Below are 27,852 nucleotides of genomic sequence, written 5' to 3' on the forward strand. Positions count from 1 at the left end.
GTTTCAGCCTCTCCTAGGAATGTAATCTTAACCAGTCCTGTCTGGAATTTCCTAGCCAACACTAGTGAGGTAACCCACCTGATCGACCCCTGCCTTCTCCCAAAGGAAGGTGACCTTGCCTGAAATAATCCTTTCTTTATGACTTCCTTGTCCCGCACCCTTTCTGCCTTTAAAAACCTCTTCTTTCTGCAGCTCTTTGGAGCTCCTTTCTATTTGCTAAATGGGATGCTGCCAATTCATGAATTGTTGAATAAAGTCAATTTGATCTTTACATTTACCCAGTTGAATTTTGTTTTATAACAAGGGTGAAAGTTATCAGATACTATTCTTAATAAAATTTTTAAAAGTAAAAAGAGAAGGTAATCATAAAGAGAAATGAAAAACCCATGGATAATGTCAAATGCACTTGACCCAAAGAGCGCTAACTATTGAGTTTAACACAAATCCAGCCCGTTATACACTTTCTTTCAAAGGATCAAGGGATTTTAAAATTAAAATACATACTGTAAGTGTGAGTTTTTTGTGCCCTGCAATAGTTCTACTGTCTGCCTCTTGGCACAGGAAACTTTGGAGGGACCCATCATCTGTTTCAAGTCACCAGCATTTCCAGAATGGGAAGGACTTCGGGGCATGCCTACTTCAACAAAAGCATCATTACAACCTGCAGAAGAAGAGAGAAAAAACCAAAAATCCAGACATCATCTTACTATCAACAGTCACCTGCAATGGAAACAAATCAGAATCCAATTCTATGGAGACAAAAGCATAACAGCTTTCAGCTACAGAGAAGATGCCTTAAATTCAGGCTACCTCAAAAACTCATGATGAAATTGGAAGACCCTCATGTTTCTTTAAAGATTGTTAAGGATGAAGGTATTATCAAAAGAAATACTCTACTTGGGAAAAAATTACACACACACACACACACACACACACTTAGTAAGTTAATGCTTTCCTGCTGCACAATTACATTCACTTTAATTTAGGAAGGGCCAATGTAATGGGAAAGTGGTTCTTTCTATGGCAAAGTGCTCTTTCACCATGTTCTTTGGAATTTCATTCAAGATACTGTCTCTTTGCAGTCTTGAGGGAGGGTGAATCATGACTAGTTAGAAAAACCCACTCCAAATCACTGCACAGACTTTCTACAATCCCCTTTATCCAATCAACAGAGCAGGCTCAAGTTCAGAAGGACAGATACCTTCTGCAGGGTTTGATTTGGGAGATGCCTGCTCAGATGCAGTTGTTTGTCTGGATGGATCACCATGATTCGCACTCAGCACTTTTTCTCCAAGCGATGAAGTGGATATTGCACCATATTTTATATTCGGAGACTGAAATAATAATAGAAAACAACACAGAGATATGGTCACAATTCTAAAATTCATCTCAGGTGAAAGTTTAAACGCGTTACCAGTGGCTTATCTCTTACAAACAGCATAGATCACATGATTCTTGCCGAAGGGCATTACCTGTGTGTGTCCATTTAATGAAGCAGAGATTTTTTTGCTTTCTGTCTGCATACTGTTGATATGGACATCAACAGGAGTCAAGCCAGGAGGGGGAGATGGAGCTGTGTGCCCGTAGGTGGGCACTCCAGACAACAAAATATTGGTTAATGTGGCTTGGGCAGTAGATGGAATCATAAGGTGTGGTATAGCAGAAAAACCTAAAACAGCATTTCATGAAGACAGACATTAGACAGGAATAAACTCAGAATCAACAAGCATTATTTTATTATTTTCAGTAACAACAAAAAAAGTCATTTTTGTTGCTGCAAACTGAGAATTCAATTTTGATACCTCTCTGTTAACAGGTTTAACACATTACTATAAAAACATAGAAGAAGTATTAAAATGGAACAACATTTTAGAGAGTACTTAGTCCAAGCTCTTCACCGTACAAATGAGGAAACTAGCTAGATTTAGCATGTGCATATGACTACCAAGCAAACTTGTCAAACTAGAACATGCATTTCCTAATTACCAGGTCAGTGACCCTCGTGCACTTTTGCCACTGCTCCCTGCACATCATGCCCTTTTTCCTGATCTGCTTGTCACGTTTAAAGATTACATATTACTTTTATGAAAATCTCACTGCTTTATTATGCTTCGTTTTAGCTGATTTACACTTTGGAGAATTTGTCTGGCTGCAGTATTCTTTGAACCATAGTTCTGCCGTACGGAAACGGAACCACTAGTAAATTTTACTGAAAAATTGATTAATACCTAAGAATACACACCTTTGATTGTACTTAAATAATACTGACCTGTGGCACTTGAAGTACTAGCAAGTGGAGGTGCCCACAATGTGGGGCTAGGGGTACCAGAACTCGGACTTTGCAAAGGACTGACTGAGCTATTAAGAGCATTCAAAAGTGAGTTCGGGGTTGTCGAAGTATTGAGAGATAAGGCAGTGGGTCCCAAAAGACCTGTAATGAATGAATGTAAAGTCAATACACATAAACTCAAGATCTAAAAATACAGATGGCATCAATACTGCCATTTGGAATGCACATCCATGTAGTCTGATATTTTCCAAATATAAGATATGAGTGACAGATTACCTTCTTTCACATATTCACATGAAATATTGCATGATACAACTCCAACACAGGATCCCACTTGCCTACAAACAGAAATGGAAGACAGATATGCCCAGACCAGGACAGTAGTCAGGGGCCTAGAGCACCAATCAGTTGCTTCATAATCACTTCAACTAGCCAGGATGAACAAAACTGTGCTCACGTGGAGACCCATTTTGTATTTCTCTGCCTAATTCACTTGTCACCTGCTTCCAAACAAACTCTTTTTAAACCACTTGCAATTAGCAGTGACTAGGGGACATTTTCCTGCAACAGAATATCTCCCTTCGGGTCCATTTGCAGAGGCTGGCCCACCCGGAACAGTTTTCATACCGTGTATGACTGTCCATACATGACGTCTTTGGGTCCATCTCAATGCGTATGAAGACTTTTCTCAGAAAAAAGAATTGTTTTTCCGCTTTTTGCTTGTTTTAAGGATTTAATCTTTGATTTAGTAATGAAATTTCCCTTCGGGCATTTCAAATATGTTCTAAAGTGAAATGTGAGTTTGTATAAATAAGTTCCCAGGAATACTTAAAGCATTAAGTATTAGAGGCTAGAGATAGCCATGAAAACATCTTAAAATTAAATCACTATGATCTTTGCTCACTTTTTTTCTCTCTAGTGCAGGAAGAACTCAGTTCCTGCTAAGTTGCCTGATTGGCATTTCCTGACTCACATGCATTGCTGTGTTATTACAACTCTGTTCAGAATCTCCAGTGGAAGGGACAACTTTGGGAGATTAGGGGCCAAGGGGGAAAATCTGTCTTTACTTGTAATGGTGTCTGGGCAGGGATACTTGGAATCTTAATCATATTATAACCATATTACATTTTTAAAAAGCAAGAATAGCTATTAAAAATTTGAAAGACTGCTGAGAGTATTTTTTTCTGTCTCAACACTGAACTTGGTAGAATGATCTGCGAGGGTTATTGCATTAACTTTTTATATAATGGCTACTGAAAAATGTGCAAAAAGTAGTGAACCTAGAATAACTGTAACACAGCAATGAACTTCCTCCTACAAGATGGGAATCCGTAAATGAGGCAATACATATCACACCATGCCTATTCAGTGGCTCACCCTGCTTTCTTAAAGAACTAAAGCACCAAGATGATGTTGTTCTTTCATCTTTCTCTTCTTCACCTTAGATATAAATGCAGGTTGGTTTGTTTCCCATGGTGGCCGCAGGCTAGATCTCCTTTGTGTTTGGGCAAGGCAGGCCTAACCACTAGGACTGAGGGTTCTGCTTCCTTTCTCCTCCCCCCTCCCCACCCCTCATGCAGGTCCGCAATTACTTTTTGAAAAGCAAACTGGATAATCTTTATCTCTAGGGACTACTGGCAATATTGCAAATGCAAGAGAGAACAAACACATAAATTATAGTCAGCCGGCTCACTTCACTCTCAATGGCATTCTTAATTTAGAAGAACAAACACAGCCACCGAAAATACAACAGCCAGACCTTGATTACTTATGCCAAAATAAAAAGAATCTGGGAGACAGAAATCTATAGAGTCTAACAAAAAAATCAAAATGGATTGATTCGAGTTTTGTTGCTTTTCACCTGATCGTAGGGCCTGAAGAGGAAAAAACAGCCTTTAAAATGTAGCCCCAAACAGTAGAAAGAAAGGAAACTGGATAAGCAATCCCCCAGAGGCTGAGAAGGGCTATAATAGTAAATTTTATACCTAGTCCAGTGAGTCCGAGGCCTGCGGAAGCTAAGATATCCAGGCTGGGACATGCCAGGCCGGCAGGGCATGATGCTGGGGATGGACTGGTTGCTATGGTAACCCCACTGCTTTCAAGTCCGAGGAGACATTTCCTTGCTTCATACATATTTAACGCATTTCGCTCAACACTTTTCACAATCACAGACTATGAAAACACATAATGAGAAAGAAAAAAGTGACATGCAAGTAGTCTACAATGAATTGGGGAGGGGGCTGAGAAATGAATATGGTAATAAGAATTCCACTCAGGGAGTGGATGAATGATGCTTTAACATCAACTGCAAATTCTAACCACGTATTTCCTAAGTTTACTCCTTTTGGTAAAACCATAAAATGTTAGCTACCATTTATTGGGTGTGTCCTGTGTCCCGGGCACTGTGATGGAAGCCGCACATATATTCTAATTCCTGCAGAACCTCATGGGGTGGAATTATTATTCATGTTCAGTGAGGACAAGGGCCTTACCCAAGGTCACAGCACAGCTATGGAGGAGCAGCTAGAGGACTGGAACTTGGGTCCTTCTGTCTCTACAGCCCATTCTCATTTATATCCTCTTGTCTCTACATTAAAGCTTTCCCCCCTTTATCTCACCTTTACAAAACAAATTAAACATGTCACCATATACAGACTGCATAATAATAGTCACTTACATCTGACATTTACAGTCTACTAGTTAACTAATGGACCTTGAGGTACCACTCTTCCTCATTGATGACATACTTGTGGCAAAGCTTATAGTAAAATAAATTTCCAAACAATAAATCTTCTTTTTTTCTTCAATGGACTCATCTGGAAAATTGGAAATGTGAACCCAAGGGGGAAAGCCTCCAGTGGACAATAAAGAAAATGTGTGGCTGAGACAGCAGTTAAAGCAGTAGTCAGCCTTGGGGCCTGTGAGGCATAATTAAACAGCCCTGGATGCTGCAAGGCTTCAGAGTTCTCACTTAAAATCTCTTTTCCCCTGACCTCTGCTCACTTCTTGCTGAACTCCAGAAATCTTCCTGTGCCTGTCCATCTTTACATGCAAAGTCTCTTCTGACTGTATCTTTTCCTTCTGGTACGTACAGTGACTCTAGTCAACTCAAATTAGTAAAGTACAAAGCTTCCCAATACATAAAATTAATGTTCTATTCTCTAACTTTAAGCTCAATATATCAAGTTCATTTAGAATCAATCCTATCTTCTCCTTTAAAGTTTTCTTTTGAAGAAGGCATGATTCTTTTTCTTACGTTGGACACTAAATACCACATTATTTACATACAGACATAATTGTATATAGTAATACATGTTATACATGTACCATATGCATACATGCATATATGATAAAATTCAGTTTAGAAATTTTAAAAATGGAAGGCACAACTGTTTGGTGTTTTACCTGCTATAATTAAAAATATACATAAATGTTATCATTTAGTACATGTTATTATGCAACTTGCTTTTTTTTTTTTTTTTTTAATTTTTGGCTGCGTTGGGTCTTTGTTGCTGTGCACGGGCTTTCTCTAGTTGCAGCGAGCGGGGGGTTACTCTTCGTTGCAGTGCGCGGGCTTCTCACTGCGGTGGCTTCTCGTTGCGGAGCATGGGCTCTAGGTGTGCGGGCTTCAGTAGTTGTGCCTCGTGGGCTCTAGAGCGCAGGCTCAGTAGTTGTGGCACACAGGCTTAGCTGCTCCACGGCATGTGGGATCTTCCCAGACCAGGGCTCAAACCTGTGTCCCCTGCACTGGCAGGCAGACTCTTAACCACTGCGCCACCAGGGAAGCCCACAACTTGCTTTTTTTATTCAACACCATTCTTGTCCTTTGGCTTCTGATACAAAGGTTTCTTTGGCATGTATAAGTAGAAGTGCATCACTGAGGGTAGGGTATCCGTGTTTTCAGTGTGAGCAGATGATCACAAGTTGCTTTTCAAAGTGGCTGTATCAACTTACATGCTTTAATGTAGGAACACTCCTCTTTCCTCAAACTCTCACTAGCACTTAATAACGCCAGAATTATCCCATTAAACTTTGCAACATCTTAGAGGAGAAGTTCCAAGAAGGCTGAACTGGAGATACTTCATTATTTAAAGTATATATGACAGGGCTTCCCTGGTGGCGCAGTGGTTGAGAGTCCGCCTGCCGATGCAGGGGACACGGGTTCGTGCCCCGGTCCGGGAAGATCCCACATGCCGCGGAGCGGCTGGGCCCGTGAGCCGTGGCCGCTGAGCCTGCGCGTCCGGAGCCTGTACTCCGCAACGGGAGAGGCCACAACAGTGAGAGGCCGCGTAACGCAAAAAAAAACTCCCAAACAAACTTAAAGTATATATGACAGACAATGGCACCTATTCTTTAAATCTCCAGGGCTAGCACAGTGGCTCACAATTAGTAAGTAAACTAAGTATTTTTTTAATTGCCTTGGATGTGTACACATACACATATGCACATAACACAACATTTATTTAGCCTTACCAACTCTCCGGCAAGTTAGTAACGTTTAAAGTTACCAGATTGCAAATTAATAAGAAAATGTTTTCTCTTTCCTTCCCATATATGTCATTAAAATGATGGTTACAAATGGACTCCAAAAACCAACATATATATTAAAAAAAAAGATCAATAATGAATGCTGTTACAAATTTACATAAAATAACTAAATATAATATATAACAATGTATATTATATAGAATATTTAGTTCCATGTATACGCAAATACACATTTATATGAAAATAACAGTATACAGAACGTGAGGTGATGCATGGTTCTCTTTGGGCCCAGACTCTGAACCAACCTTGCTCGGCTGTTTTGGCTTTGGTTTAATACTGATGAAGACGTCGAGCTGCTCCATCAACTGAGCAATGAACTGTGGGTCAACTTCAATTTCTTCCTTCATATCAAACATTAGCACAAGAGGAAGACAACCCTAGGAAATGTCACAGCGGACAGGGTGAGAGGTAAAAAAGTTACTCATTTAAACATCCAATAATTTCACATGCCTACAGATAATACAATCTTTTATAGATTTAAAGAGTAAACCAAAGTATTCAGCTAAATTATATACCTTCACATAGCTTAGAAGGCTGGTGTGCAAATAATGTTGAGGGGTAGAAGCTATTTTTTGGATGACAAAAACATGTGTCTTACGTTTACTTTTGGCCCTGAATTCTTTATCTACTCTCCACCTTGGAAAATTCCTCCATTCTCTGACTTCAGTTTTGTTAGTGACACCAGAAACTAGATTCTCGGCCACATCAAGGATACTAATCTTGTGCCCTGGCTCAAAAACTTACAGTGGAGGCTTTTTATTGTCTCCTGAATGAAATCTAAACATGTATCAGCCTTTAAAAATCTCCACATTTCAGCTCGGCTTTGCTGGTGCAATCACAGGTTTATGTGTACATGTCTGCCCCTTCCTCCAGGCTAGACCAGCCTCTTGACTATCTTTTAAACAGGTTCTGACATTGGTATCTTAACTCATCAAAAGGCTTCTTTGCCAACCCAATTCCTACTTCTCTTCTGACACAGCTCAAACCTTACCTCCTTCCTGGAGTAAAATGCTACTATCACCCCTTCTTTTCACTGTCTCACTCTTTAGCATGGCAGAGTTTAGCACTTTTTTTCTCTGATGTTGTCTTCCTGGCCCCTAATCTACTTAGTATAGGAACCAGATCCATACATTTTTACGATGTACAGATTGATGGATTTGTACATAATTGTCAGAAGAAATTACCATCAAACATACTAGAATTAAAATGAAATCACCAAGTTCCATTTCTCGTCTGGATAAGTGATGTTTATAAGCACACTGCTATAAAAAAATGGTGATGGTATTTATTTATTTATTTTATTTTATTTACTTATTTATTTTTTTGCGGTACGCGGGCCTCTCACTGTTGTGGCCTCTCCCGTTGCAGAGCACAGGCTCCGGACGCGCTGGCTCAGCAGCCATGGCTCACGGGCCCAGCCGCTCCGCGGCATGTGGGATCTTCCCGGACCGGGGCACGAACCCGTGTCCCCTGCATCGGCAGGCGGACTCTCAACCACTGTGCCACCAGGGAAGCCCGGTGATGGTATTTAAAATGTAAGTTAAAGCCATTTAATTTATCTCTCCCTCATGTCTTTCAGTTTGTTTAATAATATGTCTCACTGCACACCTGTATTTTTGGCAGGTGTAATCAAAGTATGAATATGAATTCATAACTGTGCTGATGGCTTGAAAAGTTTACTAACTCAAAATAATATCTAAAGAACTTGAAAAGCACAGAAAAGAAAATATGAAGAGTAATCATAATAATCTTTGAATACAAATATGCTCTCTAACTAGCCACATATTAAAAGTAGCCTAAGTAAGCCTGGCTTTTAAGAAAATTAAAAATTAATTCTTAAAATTATATATTATAATCCTTAATGATTATAACAAGTTCTCATCTGTCAGAGGAATGGAATCAACAATACAAATCTGGATCTTCTGAAAGTTTCTCAAGAACAGATTCTGCAAGTTAATAACAGCAAATGTCACACCTGAAGCTTATGGATTCAAATGTCACTAAAGGTCTAGCCTGAACAGGAGAATATAATGGTGTTTTTAATAAGAATACTTGTGAGTCCACAGTATTTCAGTCCATTTTGTTACTATACACCAATCTACACACTGGGTTTTTAAATGAATATAGGAAGGATAGAAATATTGAAAATTATAAACTGGAAGCAGTAGTAAGTTATATAACTGTTATTTTTCTTCAATGCATGACACTCAAATTCATGGCTTAAACAGCATTTTTAAAATTTTATCAGAGATTTATGAAATGCTCAAATGTTTCATGCTACCAAAATTTACATCTTTGAGGGTAAAATTTTCAGTGTGTTAATTTTTAACTTTTCTGTTTAAACAGAAGACTTCTTTGGCAAATGCAAACTAATACTACACATTAAATAAAAATAACCATCTTCAAACTAATATTACACATCAAATAAAAATAAGCACCTTCCACAAAATACAGCCAGTTATTTCAATGTAACCTCTTCTGTTGCTTAGTGTAAGTTAAAAAAATACTAAAAGGAAATTACTCACCTATCTATTGAAATTAAGTCTATGAGGCACTATGTACCTTATTCTTTTATTTCCTTTTACCAAGTAAGTTGCTTATTTGACCAGGATTTCAAAGTGCTTCCATAAATACCACATTGGTACAGTACAGGCAGCAACAAACACTGTACCCAAAGAGGTAAAAAAAAAAAAAAAAAAAAAATCGTACCATTAACTTCAGTAAACCTACCATGAGATATTGCCTTGCAAGACAGACAGACTCAATGGTGCCCTGGAGGTAGACGGTGGATTTCTTTTGTGGATTACTGGGATCGGGAAAGTGGATCTGAGCACCCGTTCTCTGCATGATATGTTTGATGTTGCTTCCATTCCGACCCATCATAAAGAGATGATGCTGAGCTGCGATATCTAGTTGCGTGCTCACGGGGATAGCTGACGCCAAGCTCCCGGCGAGATGTTCCAATAGCATGGCAGTTCCTTCCTAGAAGAAAAGGGTGGGAAAGAAGTAGGCCTACACAGTAACTGTCCACGTTGAAGGGAAAGATTCTACTGCACTTCTGACAGCTACGGAAAAACTCAACACAGTCTAAGAACCAGAATGTACTATGAGAAAAAATTCTGGAAAACAAATTACTTTTAAAATCCTTTAAGAATAAAACTTGCGTGATTTGTACACCTACAATGTTCGGAATTACCTAAACCACTTACCTTCACAGCACTTGTGTTATTCTGAGACCCTCGTACTATCACAGTAGCACCATACATTCGGGACCGCTGTTTAAATGACACTGAAATGTTGTACGTCTGTGATATGTGCTGAATAGAGGGGGAATTAGGATCGGGCACTGGTTGAAGAATTCCAGCAATCGGCAGCTCAAACATCAGCACCAAAGGAAGCAGCTCCTAAAATGGAATTACAGAACGCAGGGCAGATAGTTAAGTCATTGTACATTTAGAGATGTGTGTAGTTCATTCATTCTTTTCTGAAGATGGAATTTTAAAACATAATGCTTTTATTACAGCCACAAGCTTGGGTAGACTATATAAAGTTTTTTAAATGAAAGGAGCCTTTTGTGAAACCTGAGAGTTTGTAACTTAAGCTGCCTGTGGCATTTTTCCTCAGGCGTCTTTTTGATCATTTCAAAATCATCAGAGAAATCAAGCCAGATAAAATCCAGAACGTCTCTAAGAAACACCTCTGATACATTAATACAATTTCTGTCACTATATCCTACATGTTGAACATATGATTTGGTTATAAATTGATAAATTATGGTATTTTTGTTGCCTTATAATGCAGACATCGCTGACACTGATTTACAGTACTAAAGGTAATAAACAGTTACCCGAATTCTAACTCGGGCCGATTCTACTCCTGCCGGTTGTCCTGCTATAGATACCTGCAAAAAAAGAAAACACAGGGTTAGATTTATTGTACTTGAACCCACATCTGCTTTCCCAGTTATCTATACCCTCGCTACTCAAAGTGTCGTCCAGGATAAAACAGCATCGCCTATCTGGGAGTTTGTTAAAGATGAGGGATCTCAGGCACCAACCCAGAGCTACTTAATCAGAATTTGGATTTTAACAAGCTCTGGTGATGTGTGTCAACTGAACAACGTCACCTCCTGGACTTAGCTAAAACCTCCCAGCCCCCACGAGCCCATCCTGCCCTCTTCACAATTTCTCGTGTTCACTGCGTTTTCTCCCTTTTTATAAAAACTCTCTGAATACGAGATGTGCAATGATAGTGCCACACTAAGTTCTCAAAATAATGAACTCCTTCACGCTAGGTGGCAAAAAAAACTGCTGCTCCAACAGCCCTCTCCTGGGATCTCCTAGGCTTTCCTATGATCCATCAACTAAAGAATTACTCTTGGCGTTAGGGCAAGGGGGTGGGGCTCCAGGACAGGGCTCTCTCATGGGCCGTGCCCATGCCGTATCAGCCATCAAATATTTTGATTACTGCTCTTGCTTTTTACCATGGCTTCCTATCTAGTTCTTTATGTATGTGTCCCACTGTCACCATTAGTCCCCACAGAGAAAAAACTATATCGTATTCATCTTTGTGGCCAACACAGTTTCTATATTGTGATTAGAGGAGAGAAAACTTCCAAATAACACAAAGAACACCATCTGTTCTTCAAGTACTGACAGCGTTTTCATGTAGACAGGTGAGTTCCATTTGTTTCCAAACACAAGAACGAGAAAAAAATGTGTATAAAACAGAGCCATAATTCAGTCAATGTGAGGAAGTCAGACACTCATGCATTGCCTCTCAGAAGGTGCTCCAGTGTAGCCTGGAGGACCACCTGTGCGATGCTGCAGACAGAATCCCAGCTATCAATAGGTGCCTGGACTAGGTCCTTTCCTAACTCACATGCCTTCCGAGCCTTTCATAGGGACTTTGTTTTATGTTGCCATGATACCCTTCCCTGTCTTCTACAAACCATTTAGAGATCAAGCATTTATGGCCCATCTACAACTCATCTCTTTAAAAAGTAAGAGCACCTTCAGTCTCCTTGGAGAGGGACATACGATCCCTACTAAATGCCATCTTCACGATTACTCTTTTGCTCTCATCTCCCAAAAAAGTTATGCATACAGAAAATCCAAGCTTTAATTTGTCCCATAAAAGTTCATGTGAAAAGACAAAGCACCTGGTTGCTTTTTTCTGCTTGATTATTCCTGTTGGAATCTGGAAAGTGGATGTGGCATCCTGTTTCTTCCATCACCTTCTTAATATTGTTGCCACCTTTGCCGATTACATGAGAATGTTCTGTATGTGAAACATCCATCTTCAAGGTGACCCGATTGCTCTACGTGGAAATAATGTATTATTTCTTGATGCATGAAAACGGAAGGAACAACTCCTAAAAACCACTTTTCCCCCAAAGGAATAGGACTAACTAAAAGTGACCCAGTGGAAAATCTTACATTTCTTAATAAGATCATCTTAATCTATAAATTTTTCAATTTCTATCTATTTTTCCTTGGCTAATAAAAAAGAAATTTCCATTTAAAGACAGATTTGTCAGAAAAAATAGAAAGATATACTTTTTACCAAGATAATTTTTGGGACAGTAGTATTTAAGTAAAATTAGGTATAATTATAAAAAAATTACTCATTTTTCCTTTAATAGATATTATTCATGAAACAGAATTCAAATAACTAAAAACAGATGAAAACAATTACAAGAGTGAATACATGTATGTTAGTAGAAACGTTGAACAATGATAGAAAACTAGAAATAACAATAAAATTCAAAATGAAATAAAAAAGTATTTACAAACATTTCACAACTTCTCTATCACCGTATGTCAAATTTTACAAAGTAGATAAATTATTCTTGCCGGTAGGAGTAAGAGTGAGGAAGATACCACAATGTATGCATCTCTAGCAGTAAAAAGGCTTAAGAAAACCAATACGGAGTGTAAGATTTGTTAGTTACATTAAAGCAAAATGTAAAATTCTAAAACATAATGAATAATTACAGTCAGACTGGAATCCATGTATTTAATTTGGGAAAATGCAGTGCTATAAAATTATAAAGACTGAGATGAAATGTTTTCTCATTTATAAAACTGATATTGAAATTCTTCAGTCCTTACAAAGTAAAATTAAAAAGTCAAATACGACAAGATGTTAAAAATATCAGTAGGTTTACATTTTCTGAATTCTTAAATTTTAGACTTATATCCATTAAATACTTTGGATTTTAAACTTAGTTCTTCTTTTAGTTTATCCTCTAAAAAGAGAAAAAAAGATATCCTTTTTTGGATGTCCAAAATATTTAATAATTATAAGGTGAATATTTCTTAAAAATTAAACAAACAACAACAAAAAGGAACAGGAAAGGAAATAAAGAGGAAGAGATCAGAAACCACTTCAGTGAAATACCAGGTGGCAAAACACAGTGGTAAAGAGCCAGACAGCCTGGATTTGAATCCCACCTCCCCACTTTTCAGCTATTGGATCCTGTGCAAATTCCCTAACATCTCTGTGCTGATAGTTATAAGGATTAAACCAATTAATATTTGTAAAGGGTGTAGCTAAGTGCCTGGCATATCGTAAGTGATTTTGACATGTTTATTAAAATAAATTCTCACAAACGAGTATACATTTTTACATATTTTAATTTCTCTATTGTCTCTCTCTACATATACTTGTAGAGAGACAGAATGTACAAGACAAATTGTGAAACTTCATGCCATCACACACACAGAGCTACACAGAAGATTACTCTGGTTTTCTACTGATATCATAAAGGTAAATATGCTAATTCTTGCAATCTTTATTACTTGTCCTATACTAATCCGGGTCAATATTTTTTAATATATATCTATATGGGGGGGGAGAGAGAATATTATTCAATTACCCAGCATGAGAGAACCTATTCAAATTTTAAACAGAACTTTAATCCACTGTAGAATCACACGTGCTTATTTCAAAACCCACCATTACTTTCTCCTGGTTTTTCTTCTCCAAATGGTTCTTTCACAACAGCATGAAGTAGCCCTTGCAGAGACAAGGTTCTGACATCTGAGTGTCCTTAACATTCACTTACTTTTGTGTCTAAGACAGACATGATCATTTCCTTGGCTTCCTTAACATCTTCTTTCTTTCCAGAAACCTTAATATGAGGATCTATAAGAAATCAAAAACAAAGGACTCATATGAAACTCCCAGGCTCTGTTTTAAAACTGCTGTTACACTATAAGAGAAGAGATTACATAATAAATTTAATATTTGATTCATTCTAGGTGTGTTGTCACTGTAATAAAAACAGGAATATGGAAAATACCCAAACCGTGCATTTATCGATGCTTTTTTTCCTTCTGAACACTGGCTGACCTATTTAAATTTAATTGCAAAATATTATATAATTATTATTATTATTATTATTTTTGCAGTACGCGGGCCTCTCACCGTTGTGGCCTCTCCCGTTGCGGAGCACAGGCTCCGGACGCACAGGCTCAGCGGCCATGGCTCACGGGCCCAGCCGCTCCGCGGCATGTGGGATCTTCCCGGACCGGGGCACGAACCCTTGTCCCCTGCATCGGCAGGCGGACTCTCAACCACTGCGCCACCAGGGAAGCCCCATATAATTATTTTTAAACGAGTAAAGAATCTATAAATTCAGTTTATTAATTCATCTCTTGCTACATTCCAGGCCCTGTTCTAAGGCTTGAAATGCATGGACTCATTTACTCTACACCACAGTTTTGTGAGGTTGTTCACAGAGGAAACTAAGGCACAGAGCAGTTTAGTAACTTGCCCCAGAAAACCATTCAGGGCTTGTTTACTGTAATCCAATGTCTTCCAACTCTGGATTCATACTTTAAACCATGTGATAATTTAGAAGATATTCTTACCAATCAAGGTTAATAGAAAAAAAACCTTAATCTTCATTCAGGAATATTGAATATTTATTCAGAATTAGTACTACCTGACTAAATGTCTGCTATGTCTATTGCTTATTAGTGCCAGGGAATGTTGCACAGGAAAGCATTCATTCATTCAGCAAATATTTTCTGAACCTCTACTATGTACCAGGCACTATTCCAGGGGCTGGGGGATATGTTAGTGACAAAAAAAGACCCTTGTCTGCATGAAGCTTACAGTCTTGTGCAGGGAGGCAAAAATCAATCAAATAAATAAATGACCTAGTATATTAGAAGGTAAATATTATGACAAAAAGGAAAAGGAGAACAAGATGAAGGATCGAGAAGACCAGCTGTGGACGGGGCAGGGGCATCAGGCCACACTGAGAAAGGAAGGCTTAAAGGGCGGGAGGCAGCTGGCCAAGCTCTGATCTTCCAGGAGTAGGAGACATCAGAGCCAACGCCTGCGTGGGGACGTGCCTCTTGGGTTCTCTCTTGAATCAGGTTTTCAAGTCTCCCCAACTATCTGAGTGTTTTATTACCCCACAGGTCAGCCTGACAGAGACCAAGACCATCCTGGGGGGTAAGCTGAACGTTCTGTGCGATTAGCTTTAGTGAGAAAGCTGAGTAACAGAGAATGCATCATCATCTCCACCACCATCGTTAATAACGCCAAGCTTACTGACTGCTTACGACATACTGCCTTCTCTGCTGAGTACACTTCATAGACTCAAGTCAACGACAGAGTCAGCCAGTGTTTGCTGAGCAGCTTTCACAATTAGCAAGCAGTTCTGCCTGAGTCCTTCTAAACCAGGACAAACTAGGATAAGAAAGTAAACTGACCTGGTGTAGATTTTATCGAACTACACGTGCATCCTCATATTGTGGTTTAACCTACCCATCTCTACCTCACAGTCATCAAGGCCATGACCCATAACGTGTGATTGGAAGATAGAGGGAGGGAGAGAGACAGAGAAAGGGATGAAGGATGGGAAGAGGGAGGAAACCATTTTCTAAAGCTCCCTGTTCTTAGGACAGGATGGGGCAATCCTCGTCAACAAGAGTGCACGTGGAGCCTCAGAGTTCGGGAACGTCTGGCCTCCTGGGGAGGCCTGCCAGCAGCAGGGCCTAATCGGAGACGGTGCCCTCACCTCCGGCCCCCGGCCTCTCCCCAGACTGTGTCTCCTGGTGGCTGCTCCTGGCTCAGGCACTTTTCCTTAGTCTGTTCTTTAATCCCTCTTCTGACAGTTGCACTGTCAAAGGGATGTTGTGAAGATCAAAGACCTTAATGCTGGTTAAAACTTTCTGAAGTGTTTAAGCATCAGGTATTACGAGGCGAGGGGCTAAATAAACGTAGGGCAAAATGGCTGTCCAACCACCACAAGCTGGGAGAGCCTCCGCGCTATTGCTGCATGATGTGGCGTCCGCTCGCTCCTTCAGGCGTCCTAACAGGGACCGCCTTTTTTGTGCAAGACTCTCGCCAACCTTAGCATACTTAAGTAACCAAACATTCTCTTTAATAATTCTTATTATATCCATTATGGCTCCTAGAGGCAATATTTACATAAAGAGCTGTCTACATTCAAAATTTTGGTCTCAACTCTCTTGAACTTTGGTTTGAATTACTGTAGGCTCTGACATTAATGTCTACCAGAAATGCTCACTGCTGCAGTGGGAGATTAGAGCTTGGTGCTGCTGTAGTCCAGACTCACATGTCTGCTCATCAGACTCACTTGTAGCACTTACTAAAATATAGGTTCCTGGGTCTCCAGGACCTGGCAATCAGCATTTTGTTGTTTTCCCAAGTGATTCCTAAATCAAGAATAGGACACAGCAGATCAAGCCACATAAAATGTGTAACTGTAATCTCTTACGTATCAGCCAAGTATATATAACATAAAATGCTTCTATAGGAAAAAAATGTATTTTCTCACAAAATAAATTAACACTATGTATTGAGTGGTATGATAATCTGAAAACCTATTACTTTACAGGCTGGATAATCACATTAAAATTCCTATGCATCTGTAGAGACAGGAAACCTCAGATCCAATTTAAGAAGGAATTTGATTTTCCACCATCTCTGCATCAAAGGAACAATAAACAAAATAAAAAGCAAAAGACTCAATTAAAATAGATGTATACATTTTATTTCAAGGTGAAACAGCACCATCTAGTGGCCAAAAATATAAACTATCGATGGACACAAGAGAGAGAGACAGTCGTCACCAAGAGCATCAAACTGTCTCCAGGACCCAAATCAGCACTCATTTGGAAAATGGTGCTTTAAATAATCAAGTCTCGTAAGTACAGAACAAAACATGACAAAATTCCGGTTTAGATTGCTGAAGTAGCCTGTAGTATCGTAGTTTTCATTCCCTCTTTGCCCTTGCTTAAAAGGTATCTACAGGATGTGAGTGGGCTCTTCTTCCAGGTTGAACTTAATACACTCATCTCAAATCCTGAAATACTGTTCTCTGCTTTCAGTAAGTGCTACAGTTTACCCTTCAAGCTTGTCCATGTAGCACCACAAGGGACTAAGGTTTCATTCAGACCCATTCTGGAAATACTTGATGGAGAGATGAAAAATCAAAGTATGAACTATATTAATAAACATAAAAACAAGGAAAAGAACTGTTAGAAGATGGTGGAGAAACAGGAAATAAGTAGGCAGTCTCCTCCTCCCCAAAACTAATTGCTTTGAAGGACAACTCTGATTTGGGCATGAAAGTTTTAAGACATTGCTCTAAAAATAATATTGACTGCTGTTGAATCAACCCTCAAGCTCTCTGAACACAGGAATTGTCTTTACTGGTTTTGTAACTTCCACAGTTCAAAATAAGTAGTAGATACTCAGTAAACTGTTGCGGACTAGATTGACGGCGCCCCTATTTTTGGAGATGGCAAAATACAGAGGGAGGAGCCCCAAATCCGTGGAAAGAGCTAAACCTCACAACCAAGGTGACCGTACGTCCTGCACTTCCCAAAATATTCCCAATAGATTTAATTTCAAATATTCTGATTTCAGTACCTCTATAAAAATACAGAGAACTGTCAGATATTCATCCAGATTTTGGGTTTTTAGATTCCTGTCCCATCAACCTGCTCTCATCTCTCTGGTGTCATCCTATGAAGACCAGACAGTGATCCAACCTTCAATAAGTAATATGAAGCCGTACGGACATGGGTATGATATGGGTATTTTATATGTGTACCCTGCAAAAGAGCTAAACCTTTGGGCGAAAAGAGGTTTTTGTACGACTCCATGTGGAAATTCATAAGGACTTGGTAAGGCAACAAATGTTTTCATAAGAACATGCTAAAAACCGTATTGTCAGAAAGATAAATATTTCAAAGAGTTGGGATGTTTATACGAGCTTAAATTATGGCTTTAAAAGATTATCTCTTCAAACTCTGGTTTCTCCTCTTCTGGTTTTCTATCCTTGGAAACATTCCCATTCCTGGAAGCATTAGTGAATATTTTATTGTCTTTGCCTTCTCTCCTCAAGATTAAATATCCTTTCCGTTTCATTCCTATCCCACAGCAAAAATCTATAGAGAATACTCATGTTAGGCATTTCTTTGTATTTATTATGCTACAGAAAGTAAGATACTACTGACACATGATGAATTTAAGCCATCAATGTTTCACCAATGATCTATTTGTAACTACTTTCCTGCCTCAGAAAAATTCAAAGCAATGCTTTCATTCTCAGCATGTTCTCTTGGAGAGAGAAAATAATAGAAAATCCCTTGTTTGACTAAACTCACTCCTCCCACCCTCAACACCCCAAAACAAAAGACATCATATTAAAATTGGTTTTTTTGTTTATGGGGAAAAGTTCCGTATCATGGCCTAAAATCAGGATGGCTTTTGGTACATTTATGCATATAAACAAAAGTGTCAAACTGGCCTTAAATCCATAAGAAGAGACCACTGGACAGAATTCACTTTCTCCTGGCTTGGAACTCTTTTCACTTTTATTTCATGTTCTTCCTAAAGAGTCTTAGCCTTTAAACCTGTCTAACCAAGGACACTGGCTGGGGCCAGGTCTGTCAACACTGTTAGGAGTGGTCAGTGTTGACAGGCAGAGAATTTCAACTTCCTCCAAAATTCCCTCCAACCACTGGGACTATATCCTCCGCTGGCAAGTAGTATGGCCAAATGTTTTATGTAAGGAAGACTCTGGCTTTAGAGTAGGAATTCTGTCGAACAGCCAATATACATGGTCTCAGAAAAATCCCCACACATCTCAAGGGCACTGGCTGACTTGGATCACATAGGGAGATGCTAGGAAAAGAGAGCAGATACCACAGAGAAGGGATTAAGTTTCAATATCTTCTACCTAGGCTACAGATTACCTTCATGTTGTGGGGAGAATACGTGGATTCTACTGCCATGATACTAAGTTCTGAATTCCGATTCAGCATAAACAAGCTTTGTTACCTTGGAAAGATCACTGAATCTCTGGAGTACACCTTCTTCCAAAAAAAAAAAAATGAGGGAGTTTGATCGGATCATTTTTACACTGTCTTATAAATCTGAATTTCTTTGGTGTAAAGCAGTACTATCGGGTTCTTAACTAAAACTAACCTCATAAACAGGTGTATTTTCCCTTTTTTTTGGTATCTCATGAAGTGGCTCACACCAAAGACACCACCGTCTAAATGTTTCCAAGAACCTGAAGATGCAGGGAGCCACAAAAATGTGTCTGAAATTGCAACCTGCTTCTAAGTGGAGGAAGATGAGCTTCACAGACGGCAGCTCAGGCTTTCCTTTTGTTCGGTGCACCCTAGGAATGTGGAATTGTGTATCAAAGCAGGTGAAATTCAGTGCTCACCCCACTGCCACCTCCTGCAGAAGGTGCTTGTAGGCATATAAGAAAGGCAGTGACGACCACAGAGGGAGATGGGATTCTACCTCAAGCCCTACTGAGCCATGTCACCATTCAAAGTTAGACACCATCCAATACGTCTGCTATTTTGATCACTTTTCCTTTAGGCTGGAAAGTCGCTTTGCTGATCAGCGAAAGTGAACTAAACTTACAGTCAGCTGGCCACAGCCCTTATTTTTCTGTGAAATTAAAGAGTTTCCCTCTAACTTCTTGAGAAACAGGCTTTCCTTTTTAGACAAAAATGTGATACGGGTCAAATAACATAGCAACATCACTTTTTTTGAAGTAAAGATATATATTTTATCAAGAGATAGGGAAAACCTGAATTGACTCATTAAACCTGACTGGAAATGACTTTAAAAGAACCTAACAGAGTAACAGGAAATCAATGCACTTTAAGCTTATTTTGTAGCCAGTAATACAGACTCCAGATTATTTCAAGGAATGCTCCTTTGACAATAAGAATTCCAATAAACTGAGTTAGAATAAAAATAAAAGAGCAAGGAGTATATTTGGACAGGAGGTGGAAAAGCCCAAGCTCTAAGTACTTAAGGCAAAATGTTGGTGGACAGCCGTAACAGTCAAGTATTATAACTGGGCATAAGAGGAACAAACCCACCTGTTGCAGGCATTCCCTAAACCCACCATGCTGCTTTAGGATATGGCGTAAGCTCATCCTTATTTACTCTGTTTTAAAACAAAAAATTAATCTCTTTACTACTCAACTAGAAGAGAAGAGGGATGGACAGTGAGACATGAAAAAGCAAATGTATTTTAAATTAAAAAACCTAGTTTTCACAAGAAAAAAATATTTCCACTGGTACCCACCATCAGTTTATATACCATGATGCCCCTAGACAACTTCCTATCAAAATGCCATTTGGAAGAATGAAACAATACTCAACAGAGAAAGTGCATTCTGGACTTTACAGTGGCACGAATGACACAAGCAAATCAAAAGACAAGGACGTATGGCAAGTTCCTCAAGACAATTTTCAGTTCAGCTATTCGGCAACGATTGGAATGAAGTGCCCTCACCACTGGGGTAATGAGCACTTCAAGCAAGTTCTTGCTGAACACAAGGAAGGGTGTGTTCACATACCAAGATGGACCACATGGACTCTTTATCAAGTTGGTAGGAAAGAGCTATCAGCCTGAGAAGATCCAAAGCTGGCTAGAAGATATACAAGAGCTTTTGCGGATGAAATACCAGCATTTCCAACAAAATCAGCAAGAAAAGAATTCAAAATACAACAATAATGCTGTTATAATTGTTCTCTACTGATGTTTCAACTTTAGGAGTAAATAAGGCATAAGAGAGGAAGGAAGTATACCAGGCACCTCTTTCTTTTCTGTTAAGATTTCTGTTATGTGCTTTATCAAAGCTATTTATTTAATCAGAAAGAGAGTTTTAGGAGCTCAGTAAAAACGCAGAAATAATCTCAGAGAAAACTAACAACATGCAAACAAAGTATAAAGCAAGCTCGAAGCATAAGAGATGAGAAAATCAAGGACAGATGTATTTGAGGAGTCTGAGCACTGGGAAAGGGTTACTGACCTTGTTTTATCAACCCCCTTATCTTACGCAGTGTAACCTGAGCTGCACGCGTAACTGCAGAGTTGCTGTTCAGGTAGGGCGAGGGAGAAGAAATCCAAAGCACAAGAGAAATCTCACTTTGGAATATGGAGGGTAAAAAAAGAAAGTTACAAACACAAAGCCTAACTCAGTTTCCTGAAGCCTTTGGCATCCGAGCTCTATACTTCAGAAGTACATAAGAGGACTCTGAGAAGACAGAGGAAAGGAAACGAAGTGCCAGGAAGAGATCTGGAATCGTGTGAAGCGTTGGTACATAACAGGTCTACAGCACGCATGAGCAGTTCTTGGTTACTCCGAGAGAGAACGTTCACATTTGTATGGACAACTCTTGTGACAGCAGGAACAAAGCCCAAGCCGCAGGGCATGACCAAATGCAAGGACCCGGGAGGAGGAAGGGGCATGTAAAAGAGAGCCGGACTGAATACCGGCCCTCTGGAGTGCAACTCGAGTTCCAGTCCGATACTCAGTGGTCCATTTGATAGAAGAGGGAGCACTGAAGTGGAGACGGAGGCTTGTGGCAGGATAAAGCATCCCCAGGAAACTGCACTGAGATAAAAGCAAGTTATGCAAGAATTTCTCAGAGCCAGAAGTGACTAATCTTCATTCTCTCTCCAAGGAATACTGATGATCACAGTGTACATGGCAGGTCCCAGCGGTACTGCCTGTGGTCTAAAACCCAAAACTCTGTAATCTGTGGCCAGGGCAGACTGTTCCATCTTACAACAGCTGGGACCCTTCGTGCAGTCTTAACACATAGCTGCTAGTTGCAGTCACAGAAAAGTAACCATGCATTGAGGAGTTCACACACAGTCCATGAGGGAAGTCCCGTAAATGAAGATGTGACCCTGTCACACCACATACATGGTCTCTTTGTTTTACTTCTGGCCTACTGAGAGGAGGAATTTAAAAAACAGAAACGGTCTTATGAAGATATCTGAGGCACAATTAAGGGTTTACATAAAAAACAGCAAAACTCTTACGAGTTCAGTTCTAAAAATAACTTACCAGCTTGAGGGTGGCATTAAAATTCTCCACCTTTCTCATCTGTGTTGTAAGATCTAGTGAGGAAGTTTCACAGAATGCACTGAAGGGAAGTTAATTAAGGGTTCATACAACTCTGGGTGTTAAAGACTGTTTCAATCTTGTTCATGATCTCGAGAAAGTAATTCTCACACAAACTGAAAGTACCTAATATTTGGTAAATAAGCTTGAAAGAAAATTATCTGGAAAATGCCTATCTACCAATCCCTTCTTCTTCTTCCCACCTTCTACAGACAAGCTGAACAGCTGATTGTTAGTTTTTTATGCACACACATTGAAACAACAGTCATACCCCTGTCTACAACTCAGGATCATTCTGTATAGTGCTTGTTTTTCTCATACTTTTTTGGTAACTGTTTCTCAAGTAAGTAGGAACCAAGGGTCTTAATCTCTCAGTCCTAAGAGATTTCTATCTTCCGGGGGGAAATATAATTTCAATTATCAAATAACTTTAAAATGGTCCTTTATTATTCTTAATAAAAATATCTAAACTTACCTTGAGGCCCAACAATTTCTAAATCAGGATTCACTAAACATTTATCCAAAGGTAATACTCCTGCTTAAATATCTTAATTAATGAAAAAGTTGAAAGTTCAGTATTTTAAAACTGGCTTGCGTTTTGAGAGCAAGAATGTAGGGCCTTCTCCCCCAAAATCACAAAAGATAAACATCATCTGATAAGGGTGACCAATATGTCCTATTTTTTCTAACAAGAAATTTGATCTTCTTAATTTGTTTCCATACAAAGAGGTCCTCTAGAGCAAGGGGGAAAAAACAAACAAAAACAACACTAATTGTCCCACAGGAAAATGGGCAAAAGATGTGGATAAATAATTTAATAGAAAAATAGCCAATAAATGTATGAACATGAATAAAATTCAACCTTACTAAATAATATTTTATTTATAAAATTGGGAAAGATTTTTGAAATTTTAAGTCTAATAAGGATTTAGTTAGACAAACTAACATAATTTTGATGGAAATAAAAATTGATGCAAAATGCCTGGAGAGCAATTTGGAAATGCTAGGGGAAACACTGATTGAAACCGCCTACCCTGGCCAGGCACCACAGTAACCACTTGCATGAGTTATCTTAAAACAGGATGTCCTGGTAAGGAATGTGGAACTAACAAGCTACCACCAACTGGAAGAATTCAGGAAAGGTCAAAAGGAAATAGGAGACTCCAGTCCATATGTCCTACCAAGCTCCCAGAATCCTTCTCACTGGAATCCATCTTGGCTGAGTGATGCGTGCACCACCAGGAAGGACCCTGAATCACAATGATTGGCCAGAGACAACCTGGAAACTAATCCCATCACCATAAAACCTGAGACTGCGAACCACATGACAGAGCAGTCCTCCTGGGTTCCCTTACCCTCCTGCTCTCCACCCGGGCGCCCCTTCCCAATAAAGTCTCTTGCTTTGTCAACACGTGTGTCTCCTCGGACCATTCATTTCCGAGTGTGAAACAAGAGCTCACTCTTGGGCCCTGGAAGGGGTCCCCCTTCCTGCAACAGAAATATTAACAAAGACTCATAATACCATAATTTCATGTTTTAAGATATACATATATTCAGTGGAATAAAAAGGAAAACAACCAAATCGATAGTGATTACTTCTAAGTAACAGGGTCACCGGTAATTTTTATTTCATTTTATGCTTCAAACTTTTCTGTATTTTCTTCCATGAAGAAATATACATTTATAATGTGGAAAAATACTCATACCTTAAAAGGTTATCTGTATCAGTAAAATCTGAAATCTACTTGCTCCAATTAGATCCTTATACTTTAAAACAAAATGTATTTAAGTCAGAGCTCCCTGTTTTCCAAGCACAACGTTTCAAAAGAATTCTCTTAAAAATTGAGAGCTTTAAAAATGTTAATGATAACAACAAAGTGCTTTCTCAATTAGAAAAGTTCCTTCTTTCTCCTTTACAATTCTGCGACAGGCTTCTTGCCAGGCATTTTCTGAACTTTGTGCCATTACCCTTAATATTTTATCAGCGTACTTTGGCTCTGAACACAGACTTCCCCCGTGAAACTGAAGCAAGAATATGATGAGAGGGTTGACTGCAGTTGAAAGACACAGCTGGAACAGCATCCAGATAGTCGGGCGAAGCCCATATGTTTATGGCCACCACTAACGACACATGGAATTCCTTCAAACAATTATGGCCACATCTCTCTTTTTCTTCAGCAATTGTTTCCAAAATAAATGGAAACGAGCAATTCTGGTAGTGGGAGTATAGTGCTCTTTCCTGAAAGAATTCTCCCATGTCCTCCATCAAGCAAGGACACACCATTCTCAGGGGTGATTAAACCACCCATTAATATAAGTAAATAATAACCTCAAAGGACAGTGTCCTCCAGACAAAGAGTTTCACCAGCATGGCAGTAACACTTTGTCTTCTCAGGAGAGAAGTCAAAGAGTTGGAAATGGGACGTGGATATGCTCCACTTGCCCCGCCCGGGCCTGCGCTCTGTCTCTCCTCCCCACTGCTTCGCGCCTGGGACGCTGACCCAGCGCCTGTGGCAGTCGCTGCCTGGCTCCATGGCCAGGGCCGCGCTGAGCAGCCTCTCATCATGGTCCCCTTCTCACGGGGCTCCTGCCTTACTCGGTCCTCCCCTTGCCCCTTCAGCCCCTGGGCGCTCATGGCTTCCAGCTGTTGCCAGTTTCTGTGCCTTGGCACCTAACCCTTGACTCTGTCTACTCTAAGTAGCTCCTTCATTCAAGTTCATTTAAAGCATCTGGAGTTCATTCTGTTTCCCCTCAGACCAAGACTGATAGAACACCTGCCCCACCAAGTCCTGGGGTGGTGGAGAACCCCGCATTCAGTACCTGGGCTGCCTCTTTCTCCACAAAAGCACTAACTTTTAGTGGGCGGGCTCCGTGCCTTACGTAGGTTAAAAGCCATATTCCTTAGATCTTCGCAGACATTGTTTTGAAAAGACTGACTTCTGATTGTTCAACCCAAGTCAATTTTACAACTACAGTAGAACCATAATACAGTTTTCTCTTTATTTTCTTTTTCTTTCCTCTTCCCTCTCTCTCCCCACCCTACCCCCATTTCTGTCTCTGTCTCTGTCTCTCTCTCTCTCTCCCCGCCCACCGGCTCTGCCAATGCATTTTCACCACATGGTCATGTTTACTCCGGTACATTACTGGAAGTATCTTGGCACCTTGTGATGTTCCTTGATAAATGTGCTGTAATGTTTATCAGACCTTTGAGAAATATGTGTGGACTCAGCAGCACTTAAAACTTTCTTTAGTATTTCCTTGGCTTCTATACAACTTTTACCTCTAAAGGCATTTGTTTACATGTTCCTCCGCCAAAACCACTGTTTTAAATACATACATGCATCTGTTTTTGTGCCAACTTCAAATCTACGGAAGTGGGATTTCTGTAAACCACGGCCTCATTCTAAAGTCGGAGTTTCTTATTAGGGAGGGGAGGTCGATGGATTACCCTTGTGGGGCCTGTGAACCTACCTGGAATTGCATTCAAAGAATGTGTACATATGTTTTGGTAAAATTTTAGAATACAGTTTCAGGAATATTTAACACATGAATGTTAACCAATAAGATGACACCAAATTTGTGTCCGGCATTACTTTCTTTCAGTTATCAAAAGAGACACAGGAGAAAATAGTAACAAAGAATGGAAGGTCTGTGAAAGAAGACACAACTGAATCAAGTTCTCTTTCTTTAAAACTCCTATATATTTTATTAGAGTAAAAATCCTTTTATCATTCTGCTACAGAAATAGATCTTCATTCAACAGATGACATGAAATCTTATTTCAGAAGAACTCCTAGAATTCTATCAAAGAACTTCAGACCTGGAATGGAACAGACTTCTAGCCTTCCTTCCTGTCCTTCATCAAGGTTCACTGAGGGTCCCCACTGGGCCGGGCACATCTTACAGAGCCCAGTTGCAGTGGAGATGACACCAAAGTCCGAGCCGTGTAGGTGACCACAGATTCTAAAACTTCCTACTCCCAGGATGCCTTCTCTGTAGAACACGCCTCCCAAACTGTCATCAAGACTGCCACCTTTTTAGTGACAGAAAGTGTACTTTCTCACACAGCAGAAGTTAGCTGTTAAAATAATTCTCTTCAAACCACCTTTCTCATCACAAACCTCCAATGATTCTCCAACCTTACAGAATTAAAAGCATGGACTGTTGGCTGTACTCTCCAAAGCCCTCGTGATTGGGACCACACCCAGCCGTTTCTCTTTCACTTCCCTTCTTTCCCTGTATATAACCTGCACTACAGCCCAGCCTGGACACTCACCATTACACCAGCATGTCCTACGACCTCCCATCTCCACGCCTCTGTGCCTGAAGCCGTCAGACACTGCACTGTGCCTCCTTTCAGCTCCACCTGGTCAAGCTGCGCCACCTAAGGCCAACCCAAATTTCACTATTCATCAGGTCCCTCCAGCACGAAGTATACATATCACCGTTGATCCCCGAAGAGCCCTGTCACAGGCTCCGCTATCATCCACACACCTACCATTCTCGTGAAGTCTGCAGGCTCCTTGATCTGATGGGACACACTGTGTCCCCTTTTTATATCCTCTGCAGAACATACTGTTCACTGCATCTTAGAATACAGGTGTTAGATGATTCTGAATTTCACTAGAGTGACCGGTATCTGCTTCCCGATCTCTCTTAAGCACTTACCCCTCCTCCTCTACACCGCAAAGCCCACTCCCCTTGGATCACCCAGCACAGCCCTCCAGACTTTGGCACAGATTTTGGGGCAGTGGCCCCTGCTTGTTCGGCTAGGAACTGACGTTAAGAGAAGCAACTTTAATTTTCTGAATCCTCAATCTCTGGAACAAAGGAGGTGTCCCACACACAGAGCTGTGAGGAGGAAATGATAGTAAGTGGGACGGCATAACGGATTCAGGTCTGTAGAACCTTTCCATCCCTCCGTTAAAGCTGACAGCATTGGTTTTTGTAACAGCACCAAGGACACATCACGGCTGGCGCAGTGACTTGAAGCAACCGAAACCCCAGAGCCTTCTCACATCTACTGGGGTGAGCTCTGCATTTCCCTGGCCCGGACTGGGCCAACAAGTGCAAACAACTTCTCTTCTTTTTCACTATGGTTTTAATATAAACTATATTAAAATGTCTCTGATTCGCTTTATTATGCTAGTATTTGTCTTTCAACGGGAAACTTCTATTGGACTGTTAGCAACACCCCGAGAACGAGAGAAGATAAACAACAATGTGATAAGCTCTTATTCCTGGCTTTTTAGAAAAACTTTTACATGCGATGTGACACTTGATCTGTTTGTTTTCCCTCACTTTTAAGGAGTATTAGGAATGTACGGCATAGCAGCATGGTAACTCCCTAGTGAGGACAGATGCTCTCCGCAGCTTGTGAGAGGATAACACTTGAAAAGAGAAGGGCAAGAATTAAAATGAGATGTATTCACTTTGCCATCACCTCACTGTTCCTCTCAAAAAAAAAAAAAAAAAAAGGCAAACTATCAGCTTAGATCGTTATGGCCACAAGAGAAATTCTAAAACCTGGAAATCAATGACAGCAAATTTAGCAGAAACTCATCACATCTCTAC

At 40.0% G+C, this 27,852-nt stretch overlaps 1 protein-coding gene across 1 annotated transcript in view; it reads right to left on the reverse strand.

Moving 5' to 3' along the window:
• The window catches only part of BICC1 (BicC family RNA binding protein 1), a 300,909-nt gene that overhangs the window by 36,635 nt on the left and 236,422 nt on the right, over nt 1–27,852 (reverse strand). Inside the window, exons 4-14 of the mRNA XM_060034957.1 lie at nt 13,908–13,987; nt 12,000–12,158; nt 10,686–10,739; nt 10,048–10,242; nt 9,569–9,820; nt 7,084–7,215; nt 4,276–4,462; nt 2,270–2,431; nt 1,473–1,669; nt 1,202–1,334; nt 505–661 (exon numbers count right to left, since the gene is read on the reverse strand). Of these exons, the coding sequence (XP_059890940.1) occupies nt 505–661; nt 1,202–1,334; nt 1,473–1,669; nt 2,270–2,431; nt 4,276–4,462; nt 7,084–7,215; nt 9,569–9,820; nt 10,048–10,242; nt 10,686–10,739; nt 12,000–12,158; nt 13,908–13,987 (1,708 nt within the window). The remainder of the gene's footprint in view (nt 1–504; nt 662–1,201; nt 1,335–1,472; nt 1,670–2,269; nt 2,432–4,275; nt 4,463–7,083; nt 7,216–9,568; nt 9,821–10,047; nt 10,243–10,685; nt 10,740–11,999; nt 12,159–13,907; nt 13,988–27,852) is intronic.

The sequence above is a fragment of the Delphinus delphis genome, chromosome 16 (genome assembly GCF_949987515.2).
Source record: "Delphinus delphis chromosome 16, mDelDel1.2, whole genome shotgun sequence".
NCBI lineage: Eukaryota > Metazoa > Chordata > Mammalia > Artiodactyla > Delphinidae > Delphinus > Delphinus delphis.